Here is a 14,635-nt window from a genome sequence, read left to right on the forward strand (position 1 = left end):
AAGCCAAATAAACCCTTTCCTCCCCAACTTGCTTCTTGGTCATGATGTTTGTGCAGGAATAGAAACCCTAACTAAGACATTGGTTTTTATCTCAGGATAACCAAAAATGCCTGGCCTCGAATCTTTTCAATATTCATTGAGTCTGCAAGTGTCAGCGGTGGGATATATGTCAAGGTTCTTCTACTAATTTTGCCAATTCTAGTTTTCACTTCAAGTCGAGGGCTATGGCCAAATACACACCTGAGCTAACAGAATGCACCAGCTCAGGACCCGGAGGACTAGGCCTGAGAAATCAATTTAAAGGGCCAAGACAGAAAAACACTGCCAGAAGCAGAACCAAGTAGGAATTGTCAGAAGAAGAAAAAAATCAGCCCGGGTCACCTCCTGGCTTGGGGCTGCTTGACTCTGGCTGGCTTTTGATGCCAACCAGTCACTATCAGGGATTGGCATCCCTGGATGGATCTGCTGATTGAAACCATGGCTTTAAAAAGACCAACAGGTTTAATGTCATGAGATAGGCTAGGGCCAGGGTTGTGGACACTGAGAAACTGAGATGTGTGTTACTGATGATAAAGAATATCAGAGGCTGGCGAAACAGAGTGAACTAGGATTAGAAAGGATAAAAGAAAGATTTAATGTGTGGGGAGGAGATGAGAAGCTAACAAGCTAGGACCGCCACTAGAACACCCAGGCCTGAGCACCTGCTGTCTTCCGATGCCGGAAGACCATGGCCTACGCAGTTTGTCTCTCCTTACCTAAGTCTGCTCAGGCCCACGGATGCTGACTTGAAGTTGGGTATCTGGCCCCTTTGCCTTTGCTAACTCCTTCAGCTTTGGCCATTTGGAGAAACTGAGACATACAAGAAACTGTGATAGTCTATGATGGTGTACCACAAGAGGATCAAAAAACGGTCAGGTTCCCAATCTCGCGGTGGGCTATATGTATGGCTTTATAAAGTTCCCAGTCTCTCTGTGAGTTGTATGTATGATTTAAAGTCTTATTCTGATAGTAAAATAGCTTCAGTTCAAGAACTCTAATTTTCTCAGCTATAATCAGGACGTACAGGCTAATAGTCAGTCGTCTTATAAATGATCAAATTCTTTAACATTCTCAAAACTCAGCTTGTCCTGATAAGAACAAATGCAGTTCATTGATAGGAATATAAGCTTTATTTCACCTTCTGTATATGTGTTCAAGGCTAGGCCTAGAACATGTAAAGTTTATTAAGTCAGATATATTTAATAGATGGCCCTCAAAAACTCTTCAGAGGGGCTGGAGAGATGGCTCAGCAGTTAAGAGCACTGACTGCTCTTCCAGAGGTCCTGAGTTCAGTTCCCAGAAACTATATGGTGGCTCGCAATCATCTGTTAATAGGGTCATGGGATCTGATGCCCCCTCTTCTGGTGTGTCTGAAGACAACTACAGTATACTCACATACATAAAATAAATAAATCTTAAAAAAAAAAAACTCTTCAGAGATCTGCTGAATATTTCATTTAAAATGTTTAATAAAAAGGGCTTCCAACAATAGACATCATGCCATCGCCTTGTGGCAGCCCTAAGGCCTCCTTCAAAGAAGACCACTCTACCTGAACTGTGGTCCCATGCCTCATCTGCCCAGGGCTCTGCCCAAACTGTGGACACTATTGGGTTTGTGGTGGATAGCATTAGGTTGATAGCTAACTTTTTGTTTAAAAGTGTAAAATGTCTGTGCTGAAAAAAAAACTATAAAGCAAAACTGGATGTCCAAATGTTAAAGACTCTTAAGGGTTAATTTTTGTAGTTGCCTGGTCTGGCCCCTGAGGTGGCTTTTAAATCCAGAGTCCCAGGTGTAGACCTGGCACCAGTGCAGGAATAAAAGTTTCTCTTTTTTGTTAAAATTTACTAATAGACGGGTGACTCTCTGAACAATCCCAAACTCTTTTAACACTTTGTCTGCCATACTGTGCCTTGTTAAACTGAGGTCAGTTTTTCCAGGTTCCGTCTCTCCAGGAAAAATCTCTCAGACCTTCTGGGTCTGACAGAAAAAGGCTGATTCTGCTGTGTGTGGTAGCTGAATATCTAATGCTATCCTGTATGGCAGCCAAGACCAACCACTGTCCCCAGTGAAGCTACCGTGACCATGGGAGCCATTTTAATTGGTACATAGGCCATTTGGAATATACTTCCTGCTATAATGTACACTTCTCAGATACCTGAGGGCATTGAAGACTTAGCTAACAGCAGCTTTGCTAAAGGCGGCAAGCAACCAGCGCCATCCTCAGGGCTGGGGCTACCTTCTCTGTTCACTGCTTCTAGAGCTGTGATCCCCTCCTCAGAAAGCCAGACAGTTTACCTCGCCAGCCCAGCCGGCTTTGAGCTGATGAAGTCAAAGTCTTCAAAAGTTTCAAGGTAACTTTTTGCTGCTCCTCTATTTAAAGGGGCTCCCCTTTGCCATGGCTGCTCACAGCAATCAACCACTTGTTTCTCATGGTACTGGGATGAAATGGGGGTGGGGGTTTTAAATTTTTTGTAAGTTCTGAGTGTCTAAGCACGTGTTCTAAGGTGTATAAATGCTAGTTGCAAAAGTTTGAGGATGTGAAATCCTAAGTTGTGATGTGTAAATGCAAGTTATAAGAGAGCGGATTAAGGCCTAAGACTTTAACCGCTCCCAATTTTAATACTCATCAATGGAGTTCGGATAAGCTACTAGTCTAGTCCAGTAAAGCACTCACTATACCATTGTAAGGGTCCACGATTCACCAAAGAATGATAGCCCACACTCAAATAGTATATAAATGCAAAGAGTGTTTTATTCTGCAAAGGTCCAGCATTCTGCGTTCTACCATACACAAAGATGGAGAGACCCCCAACGTGAGCTGACAGGCCCTATTTAAATCACATTAGGGGAATTCCGGAGAGGGATGGGTGATCTCTACCTTAATCGTGGCTCTATCTCTAGGGACTTTTCCAGAACCAATGCAAGCCTGCACTTCCCTAGCCACAGATGGTCCCAGGGAAGTCGAGCAGCTAGTGATACAGATCTCTCCCAGCCCCCAGGCCTCTCTCCCCATTCTTTGGTCATCATACCAGCCTTCCTGCTCCCGGTCCCCCTCACCATTGCAGCAGGTTCAGCAGGAAGTAGTTCTAAGAACAGACCTTGCCTCCTCTTTATCATCAACAAAAGCCTGGATGCTAGATCTCAAACTCAGAACAACGACTTCCTGGAGTGCCTTTTTAACACATCAAAGCAGCCACTGGTGCCAGTCTAGCTCAGCCAATATCTGTTACAGTCTTGGCTCCCTCAGTGCTTCAGACCCTACAGGCTTCCCTCAACCTGTCCAGCCCCTGAGCTTCATGTCCCTGTCCCAGCTTCCTTCCCCTCTATAACCCAGCCATTTGGCTGTGTGGCTTCTTAGTCTCCTGGGTCACTCTGGCCTTCTGGTTCCTCTCTCCCTCTCCCCTCAGTCTGCTGGCCCAGCTCCATTCTGTATGGGCACTCCCAGATACCGCTGCGTTTCCCTCATATCGACAGTAAACCTCTTAGCCCATACTCAGGAGCAGTCCTGTCTCCATTTTTTTCATTCACACATTACTGCCTGTTATGAAATATAATGTGGCGAGGGGGCCCACGGCAGGCCCGTACCTAGGTGGCCCCTGAGAATCACCCCATACAACAGATCTAGTATAAGGGTGGTTGTTTGCGGGAACAGAGGACATGTCGACAGGCAGACAGAAGCCGTGTTGTAATCGCCATGAGGGCTGAGAAAGAGGGGGAGACAGAGGACAGAGAACCCTCAAGCCTTTTCTTGAGGAAATGGCTGACAGGCATCAAATTGCACAATATCTAGGATGCAATACTTCAAGTTGCTTAATGGGTTTGTCAGCTGTTTTCTGTAGTCTTTAAGGGATATAACATCTGCAAATAAGAATGCTTTGACTTCATCTTTTCTTATTTGTATCCCTTTTTTTTTCTGTTGCCTTATTGCTCTTTCAAGCACTAGATTGAACAGGAGTGGAGAGAGTGAATATCCTTGTCTTGTCCTGATTTTAGTGGGAATGCTTCGAATTTTTCTTCCACATAGCATGATGCTGGCCTCAGACATGCTTTATATGGCCTACTATGTTGAGGTTTATTCCTGTCTCCACAGGAATCAAATGGATAATACCACTGGGATCGAATGAGTCTCTTCTTTCCAGGCCATCCCAAGCAACAGAAGCAAAAATTCAGTCTTTTTTTTAAACTGGACTCTGAAAATATATCATCCAAAACAAGCCAGATACAAAGAAACACTACTTAAATGCCATTTAAATGCAATCCATGAGTAGACAGGTGTAATTAGTGGTGCTGAGAATTCAAATTTAGGGGTGGAATTAACTGCGAGAGTACTCAAACTTGGTAGCAATGGAAATATTTTGCAATCTATTCAGGGGGATTATCACATAATGCACTCATTTCCCCAAATCCACTTGCAACCAGGCGTGGTGATGTGACATCTATCATTTCAGCTGCCCAGGAGGCTGAAAGGAGAGGAGTACTGAAGCCTGGTGATCTGGGGCCATGCTGAACAGCAGAGCCAGGGCCAGACTCTCCATGTCAGCGCAAAACACTTAAATTATAAGGACTGTGAGTATAATTCAGTAGTACAGTGCTTCTCCAGCATTTTAGGGCACTGAGCTCTAGATGTGTACACACACGCGCGCGCGCACACACACACACACACACACACACAAACACACACACACGCATGCATGTGCACACATATGTGCACATACACTGATTAATCAATCGATCAACTGAATAGTAAATAGGTAATTTTTAAGTGAAAATGTGGAATATATTCACAACGGAGTATCATTCAGCCAAAAAGATGGAAATTGAGTCATCAGAGAAGTAAATGAAACTAGAGAACATCACGTTAAGCAAAATAAGCCACACTTAGACACGTCTCAAAAGTTCTCTCTCATTTACAGAGCATAGAGGGTGGAAAGGAAATGAGAGTGAAGGGGACTAACAGAGACATAGAGGGGTAAGGATGGACACAGAGGAAGGATGGGGTAATACAGGAGGGTGAGTTAATCAAAGTGCACTCTATGCATGAAAAGATAGGTGATTGATAGATGATTGATTGATAGATAGATAGATAGATAGATAGATAGATAGATAGATAGATAGATAGATAGACAGATAGATAGATAGATAGATAGACAGACAGATAGAAAGAAAGAAAAATCTTGAAGAAGTGGTGCGGGGGAGGGTTGTAAGAGACGGGAGGGGTTGAGGAGACTGTGAGAACACAGCCCACAGTCTCAGCTAACCAGGGCTCACAGGAGCTCACAGAGACTGAACTGACAGTCAGGGAGTCTACATGGGTCTGACCTAGGCCCTCCACATATATCTATGGTTGTGTAGCTTGGTGTTACTGTGGGACTCCTCACAGTGGGAGTGGGGGTGCCTCTGACTCATTTGCCTGCTCTTGGGGCCCTTTTCCTCCTACTGGGGTGCCTTGCTCAGCCCTGATATTAGAGTCTATGCCCAGTGTTACTGTAACTTGTTATGCTGTGCTTGGTTGATATCCCTGGGAGGCCTGCTCTTTTCTGAAGGGAAATGGAGGAGGAATGGGTCTGGGGGAAAGGAAAGGTAAGGAGGGGACTAGGAACAGAGGAGGAAGGGGAAACTGTGGTCAGGATGTACTGTATGAGAGAAGTATACATTTTTTAAAAAAAGACAAAGTTCAGGCTAAAGAGATGGCTCAGTGGTTAAGAGCACTGACTGTTCTTCCAGAGGTCCTGAGTTTAATTCCCAGCAACCACATGGGGCTCACAACATCCATCATGGGATCTGATGCCCTCTTCTGGTGCGTTTGAAGACAGTGACAGTGTACTTACATACACAAAATAAATATAAATCTTAAAAAAAAAAAAAGACAAAGTTCAGATGCAGTTTGCACCTTAAACATACCTAAAAACACCTTATTTAAATAAGTCAGAAAAAAATGGAATTCGTTGTATAATTACAAAGAAATAAAATATCAAGAATATACAAAGTCATAAATGGAAAGCAAATTCCAGGTTTGCAGAGGCTGAAGTGGGGCAGCCATAAGATGTCACTGTGCGATGGCAACAAAAAGCCCATTGTGATGACAGATTCTAGAAAGACTGTGACAAAGCACAACACCCTAATGTAATGAATACCCCTGACGTGTATATTTGAGCTAGTTTAAATACGTTTCATGTCACATATGTTATATAACTTCTTTTATAGACTTCAGGAAAGGCATATAAACGCAGCCACCTGCACAGATCATCTTCAGGTCCCTCACAAAAATCTCATCAGCTGACCAAGTGCACAAACCCAAGCTCTGTACAACCCTCTCTCTCTTCATATACATATTTTTTTAATTTTAAAAACTTTTATACAATATACTTCCCTCCCCCAATTTCTCCTAGATCCTTCCCATTCCCATACTAACCCAGCTTTCTGTTCTCCCCTCTTGCTGTTGAGGTTAATCTTGCTGTCTATTGTGATGCTAAGTGTAGGCCTCCAAGTCTGCAGGTAGACCCCAGTGACTATGTGACTCTGCCCCAAGTTATTTCTGGTTGATAAAGAAAGACACCAGCAATCAATAGCTGGGTAGAAGAGACGTAGGTGGGGTTTAGGTTTCCTGGACTTGGGGTCAGAGGAAAATCAGGAAGAAGAACAAGGTGCAGGAGGAAAAAGGAGAAGCTGCCATGGGTTAGGTGAGCCAGGCTGGCCAACTGGAGTTAAGAGAATATAGTAAATAGTGAGTAATAATTCAGGGTTATCGACAGGAAAGTAGATTCTAATAGATCAGAGGGTAGTTATCTGCTCACCTCTAGTCCTGATTAAGGCTTATTGTAAACATGAAGGTTGTGTGTGTCTTTTATCTGGGAACTAAATGGTCCAAGGCAGGGTAGAAACTCCGAGTCAGGATTAAAATTTTCTACAATATCTCTCTGAAACAAAAAGATAATTTAAAACCCACAAAAACAAACATTAGTAACAACAACAAAATCCAAGCAAAACCAGATGGTGGTGGTGGTGCATGCCTTTAATCTCACACTTAGGAAGCAGAAGCAGACAGATCTCTTGAGTTCGAGGTCAGCCTAGTCCACAGAGAGTGTTCTAGGACAACCAGGGCTATACAGAGAAACCCTGTCTTGGGACGGGGATAGCTCAGAGCAAAGCAAAACCATGCAGTTGAGTTCATTTTGTGTTAGCCAATTATCCTGGGCATGGGGCCTGCCCTGCGGTGTGGTTAGTACACCCTGTGACATTTCATGGGAGAGAACTGATTTTCCTTTAATCAGATACCAATTACAAAGAGCTTCTTGGTTAGAGCTGAAACACCATGTACACTTCCCCTTCTTAAATCTGTGACTCTGGCCAACTTGGACCTGTGCAGGCCCTGTGCATGCCAACAACCACTGGGGGGGTCATACGTGCATTGGTCCTTTTTAATCTGGAAGACGTTGCTTTCTCCGAGTAATCCATCCCCACTGGCTCTAGCAACCTTTCGGCCTCTTCCTCACAGATCCTGGGCCCTGGAGGGAGGAGGTTGATGAAAACATCCCATGTAGAGCTCAGTGTTCCAAAGTCTCTCACTCTCTGCACATTTTCCAGTTGAGGGTCTCTGTGTTGGCTCCCATTTACTGCAAGGAGCTTCTCTGATGTGGTTGAGTGAGGCACTGATCTATAAGCATAGCAGTGTGTCATTAGGAGTCGCTTCATTGGTATGTTCCTTTGGCAAAATAATAGTATTAGGTTTTCCCCTAGGCCCACAACCTAACTAGTCTCATGTTCTTGGACAGTTTAGCAAGGCCGGGTATAGGTTGCATTTAATGGAGTGGACTGAAGTAGAAACTTCTGGTTTCTTTGGAAAGTCAGTTATGTCGAATGTTTTGCTGGGGCACATACGTGAAAGGATTTTTTTTTGCTAAAGCAGACACATAGGAGAATTTTTTCCTGAAGCAGATACAGGTGAGAGAACAAACGTGGAAGGATGCATGATGTGCAGAACCTTATGACCCCACAGACGGTGGCAGCTAGAGCATTGGTTTGGTTTGCTCCGCCTCACTATTCTTTGCTAATGACACGCATGTATTGGTTTACCTTACACTGCCTTGCTGAGCTCCACTTGTGCTGGTGCCATAGAGAGAAACTTGCCAAAGAACCTCTCCTGGGGTTCCTGTGGCTTCTTGCTGCTTTCTTAGCCTCAGGCCGGTTGGCAAGCCTTGTGGTTTCTGGATTGAACTACAAGTGCTAGTTTATGTGGGGTAACTGCCAAGACAACTGGACTGCAGTTGCTGATTTGTATTTGGTGTTTGCTACTGGACTGAACTACTGATATCCTGACAATGAAGATTGGGATCACCTCCAAAGAACTATTTCTAAACAGGCCCACTTCCCCCATGTCTTAATAACTTTTCTTTCCCATTACCTCTGGTGGGTGGTGGGCTAGAGAGGAGGTTGAACACTTATTAAAGTAGGTTGAGATACATTTATGCCTACAGTGGGTTTAGCCTAATGCTGCTTGCGTTATTTTAATTTGAGTCCCCAAAATTATATGAGAATCCGCACATAAGACACTGAGGGAAATCCTGCCTCCAGGATTGGTTTGGATTGGTAAATAAGGATGTCTACTCTCTCCATGCCTGTTCAGTATACTGCTTGAATTCTTAGCTAGATCAATAAAACAATTGAAGGAGGTCAGAGGGATACAAATAGAAAAGGAGGCGTCTATATTTGTAGGTAATATGGTTTTATACATAAAGACTCTATATCCCTCCATCTCAACCCTGAAAAGACACACAGCTAGATTTTTCTTCAAACCCTCAGGGGTGCAAACCTCCCCTGATACCTTTCATCCTCCTAGTTCTCCAGCTCTGGACCAGAAATCTCAAGACAGCTTTCACCATTATCCTACACTTAACCTTACACAGGTTGGAGCCCTGGAGTGAAGGGACACCACAGTGAGCAGGGTCGAGATGATCAACTTTGCAGCCTAGAGGCCAGAGCCCATCTCCCTGGGTGCCTGGTCGGCATTTCTGCTGCAGCCCTTGGTGCCAGAAGCAGGACTTTGCAACCATGGACTTTTCCACCCACTCCCCTGGTCCCAAGTAATGACTCTGATACTTGATCATTTATAAATAAATGCCCAGGCATGAGCTTGGGACTTCATTAACCTGTTTGTCTGCTCTATGAGCCACATGGCGGGTTACCTCTCCTCAGTTTCATGCATCTGTCTCTTCAGAGTTGGGGCGAATCTCTTCCCCCACCCCCACCCCCGCTGACTCTATCCCAGAGTTCCTCTCTCCCTGCCAGAACTCCCACCTCCCATTTCCTGCCTCAGCTAACAGGCCATCAGATTTTTATTGGCAGGTGATGCTTCCATACAGGACACAAGAGAGTCCCTCCACAAGTCTTCTCATGTCATCGGCGGGGTGATATTAAGACACAAAGTAACAGTCAGAGAATGGAATCCCAGAGACAGGAGCTTGGCTTTGGATCAAGCATGGATATGCAGCCTGCTGCCCACACCTTGACCTACAAAGCATGTTGAGTTCCTCCCCTGCCCAGTAGGGGGAACCTGTGCACGCATCACCCATAGGGAGAGATTGGAGGAAAGTCACCTGAGTGAAGGACAGAGAGGAGACACTCTGCTGATACACAGAGACGGTCTCTGGACTTTTTTTTTTTCCTCCATTTAATTTTTTTAATTAGATATTTTCTTTATTTACATTTCAAATGTTATCCCCTTTCCTAGTTTCTTCTCAGAAAATCCCCTATCCCCTCCACCTCCCCCTGCTCCCCAACCCACCCACTTCCATTCCTGGCCCTGGCATTCTCCTGTACTGGAGCATAGAGCCTTCACAGGACCAAGGACCTCTCCTCCCATTAATGACCGACTAGGCCATCCTCTGCTACATATGCAGCTGGCGCCACAAGTTCCGCCACGTGTTTTCTTTGATGGGTGGTATAGTTCCAAGGAGCTCTGGGGGTACTAGTTAGTTCCTATTGATGTTCCTCCTATGGGGCTTCAGACCCCTTCAGCTCCCTGGGTCCTTTCTCTAGCTCCTTCATTGGGGACCTTGTGCTCTGTCCAGTGGATGCCTGTGAGCATCCACTTCTGCATTTGTCAGGCACTGGCAAAGTCTCTCAGGAGACAGCTATATCAGGCTCCTGTCAGCAGGCTCTTGTTGGCATCGGCCTAGTGTCTGGGTTNGGTGGTTGTTTATGGGATGGATCCCCAGGGAGGGGCAGTCTCTGGATGGTCCTTCCTTCTCTGTGCCTTCTACCAAGGAAAATATAGCCCAGAATACCCCGGTCACCTCCTCTTGCATTTTTCAGGACCTGGAGCTCTTTCTGTTTCTATATTTGTGTCCATAGGCCAGCCCGATGACAGATAGAGAACTGGTCTCCTTGACTGGGACCAGTCGTGACTCAGCTAACCCATCTGTCTGCTCTCAAGCCATCCCTATCACCTTCCTGCTGAGAGTAAGTCACACTGTCCCAGAGCCTAGAAGTCACTGAGAAGGGCAGGTGAACAGCTAGTTGTGTTTCTGTGTCACAAAAGGAAACACACCCTTAGTTTGGGGCTCCAAGGCCTCCCTCTGTGATGAAAACAGCCCTCAGGCCGAGGACACAACAGAGGTCAGTGCTGGGGTGGACGGGGTTGACAAGGGCCCACTTCAGTCTGTGGGGGGATGGGGAACTGAAGTCAAGCACAGGGAAGGGGGAGCAGAGAACCCCAGAAGGGTAGGGAACAGGGAGTCCTAACAACAGGCCCTGTTCCTAGTCCATGTGACCCTGAAAGGTCCAGGCCCAGGATGAACTCAGATCAGAGAGACAACGGACAACAGAACTGACCTGGCTGGGCCATCGGGGTTTGGGGGCAGTGCTGGAGCCCAAGCTCTTTTCCACAGAGAGAGGACAGAGCCGACAACAGATCATGGAGCCCCCCTCAGCCCTTCCCCCAACGTGTGTCCCCTGGCAGGGGCTCCTGCTTACAGGTGAGGGGAACAACCTTCGGAGTGAGCAGGAAGACTTCGAATAGGTTGGGTGTGCCACAGTCAGGAGGTGTATCTGGTGGCACTGGGGTGGCAAGGGAATGAAGAAAAGGCAGGCAGACACACAGACACACAGGAAAGCTGGGCTCGGTGGACTGGGATCTCTGGTGGAGAAACAGCAGAGTCCAGGAGCACAGCATGTTTGTTTTGTAGAGTTGGGCAGGGAAGAGGGGTCAATGCGTACAGCTGAGTGAGGAGGTGGCGTTTGTGGAAAACAGTTGGAGCAGTCCTAGAACCAGTCTCTGCAGGGGAGAAGTCTTCAGGGCACAGATATCCATGGGTCAGGAGGACAGCTATGGTGGACACTTTCTGTATTCAGTGTCCATACTCCCACCTAGTGCCCAGTGAGGAAGGACTTGCCGTCCTTCTGAGCCTGAAGTTATGGGGACCTTGAAGTGGCCATGTATATCAACAGCACACATTCGCTTCATTCCTTGGGGCTTCCTCCGTTCCCTACATGGCTGGAGTCTCGTGGAGAGTATAGGATTCTAGGAAGGGACAAAAGGCTTCTCTTGGCCCATGAGGGGGAAGGACAAATACAAAGACAAGAGTGAAACCACTAGCCACGTGGGACTGAACAACTATTCGATCTTTGGACTTCCCATTCACAGATAAGCATTGCTGGGCTAATTGGACTACAGGCTGTAAGTCATCACAATGAACTCCCTTAATAGGTACAGACACTCCATAAATTCTGTGGCTCTAGAGAACCCTGACTAATATAATCCTTAGGACTGATTCTCACAAGGTGTCAAGATTGTAGAGCATGAAAGTCCTTGTGCACACAGATAAGCACTGGAGAAACCAGGAAAGTTAAACACCCAGTCTTGTCTCTTCAAAGATAGATGATGGCCCATCTTCCTTAGGGAACGAAGGGGAAGGATGTAGTTTACAACCTGCTGGTCCTTTGCTATCCTTGCAAGGGCCAGTCTTCACCGGAGCTCCTCCCCCCCCCCGAATATCGTATTTGTTTATCCCAGACTTTCCCCCCTAAATCTTGAGCATTGCTTCTTAGTTCATACAACTCATCCTTATGAGTGCGGTCACTTGTACTTCAGAACAGCCTGTGTGACCTCTGGATTATCCTAGGGACAGGTCACTCCTGTGTTTACCTCAGACATTCTCTGGAGACCCTTATCTTGAGCATTGTTTCTGAGTCAACAAGAACCCATCTTTATGGAAGAAGCCATATGCGCTCTGTAAAGAGTCTCAATGGATACACATCTTAGGCTTCATTGTACACTTGGAAACGAGTTAGTTGTCAACAGGAATACTTTTTTCCAAAATTGTGCTGTGCTTAAATATGACTAAAATTAGCCAGTGTTAGACTCCAGAAGTTTGTCCCAGCACTGGTTAACTAGGTTGTGCTGAACTGAGTTTCATACCACACCTAAATCATTTCCCTGCTGGCCTGATGTTTGCAGGGACTAAAAAACAAACAAACAAACAAACAAACAAACAAAAAACCTGGACCAGTAAATACTCTGCCCACAGTTACAAAGCTGAACCCTCAACATACAGGATCATGGCGACACTTCCTCATTCCTACCCAGGTGACTGAGCCTATTATCACCACTGGGGTAACAGCTGGATCAAACAAATCCCTGTCCTCACAGAGACAGGATATTAGGCAGAAAGACAGACCACCAAAGGCATCGAGAGAGCATGTCTGACAAAAGCTGTGAACAGAACAGCACAGGGAAGGATCGGAAAGTGGAGACCCAAAGTTGCATCCCACAAGGTTGGGTCTTGAAAATCTGACTGGCATGACCAGGGCCTGGAGAAAGGACAGACACACAGACACATGTACAGAGAAACTGGGATCAGGTGGACCATGAGCCCTGATGGAGATGTACCAACAGGAGCTGGGAAACTTGGCATACTTATTTTGTACATCTGAGTTGAAGAGACAGGATTGTTGTATACAGCGGAACAAGGAGGCAGGCAGGTTGGTTAATCTCAGTGGAAGAGTCTCAGGTTCACACACACAATCACACCCAGCAAGAGGAAGCTGTGGCTGACAGTTTCTACATACACTGGCTTTAGCTAAAGGTCAGTCATTTGTAACATCCATATATAGACCAGGAAAGAATTTTGCCGTTCTGAGCCTGACCCCAGGAAGGCATTGTCATTCCTATGGGTCTGGGGTTTTGGGGTCCTTGACATGACCGTCTGTGCTTGTGCCAACAATACACATTTACACACAGACTTCATCCACTGCCCATAATCCAGGGTCACTAGAAAGGGTGGCTAAGGAATACATTCCCCAGGATTCCCTGAATGGGAGTGTGCATCTGAGGACAGGGAACAGTGGGTTCCGAGGACACCTGGGAAGGCAGTGCTGCTGGACAAACCACATGAGAAGGACAGGAAGCTCAGGAAGCTGATGGGAAAGAGGTCAGGCTGCTGACCTCAACAGTGGCAGGGGCGGAGAGAAACGCATACATACTCATATACACTCACACACACGCACATACACTCACAATTGCAAATACATATACACACACTCACATATCCACACACACACACATATACTCACACACACTGACACACATACATGGACACACTCACACACATACACTCACACACTTACACACTCACATATTCACACACACACATACACACTCACATATTCACACACACTGGCACACACATACACTCACATACACATGCACACACTCACTCACACACATTCATACACATGCCTGTTGAACAGAGATACCTACTCATGACACAGGATACCTGTCTTTCTATACATAAAAGGTTCACATATTAATGTCTTTCTCTACCCTCCCCCTCAGCCTCACTGCTAACCATCTGGAACATCCCCACCTCTGCGAAGCCCACTATTGAGTCGGTGCCACCTGCTGTTCTCGAAGGGAAGGATGTCCTTCTACTTGCTCACAACCTGCCAGACAACCTATTAGCCTATCACTGGTTCAAAGGAAAACGGTCGATAGACAAAGATCTAATTATAATGTTTGAAATAAAATCTCAAGAAACAAAACAAGGAAAGCTATACAGCGGGAAAGAGACACTGTACCCGAACGGATCCTTGATGCTACAGAATGTCACCTTGAAGCAATCTGGAATCTACAGCCTACATATCCATTCTGAAGATGACCAAAAATCATTGTTTGTAGAAGTCTTTGTGTACCGTAAGTGATTCTCCCTGGTCTCTAATACCTAAATGGGGTTCATTGCAGTTCACACACACACACACACACACACACACACACACACTCACAGTCACATATGCACTTACATAGACATGAATGCATATTCAACACAAGTCACTCACACGCATATTACATTCTCATACACATTCATGCACACACACTCACACACTCACATACACATTTACACACACTCATACACACTGACACATGCACACACACTCATACTCAAACACATTCACAGACACACACACTGACAACACACTCATACTCACACACATATTTATGCTCACACATACACACATGTATCTATACATACACTCATGCACTCACACACACAATCTCAAACATGCACACTCACACACAGTCTCTCTCACACATACACACAC

At 45.7% G+C, this 14,635-nt stretch overlaps 1 protein-coding gene across 1 annotated transcript in view; it reads left to right on the forward strand.

Moving 5' to 3' along the window:
- Nucleotides 1-14,236, forward strand: part of Psg9 (pregnancy specific beta-1-glycoprotein 9) — a 44,936-nt gene extending 30,700 nt beyond the window's left edge. The window contains exon 5 of the mRNA XM_029532062.1: nucleotides 13,872-14,236. Coding sequence (XP_029387922.1) covers nucleotides 13,872-14,236 — 365 coding nt within the window. The remainder of the gene's footprint in view (nucleotides 1-13,871) is intronic.
- Nucleotides 14,237-14,635: the final 399 nt, after the last annotated feature.

This window comes from Mus pahari, chromosome 19 (genome assembly GCF_900095145.1).
Source record: "Mus pahari chromosome 19, PAHARI_EIJ_v1.1, whole genome shotgun sequence".
Lineage (NCBI taxonomy): Eukaryota > Metazoa > Chordata > Mammalia > Rodentia > Muridae > Mus > Mus pahari.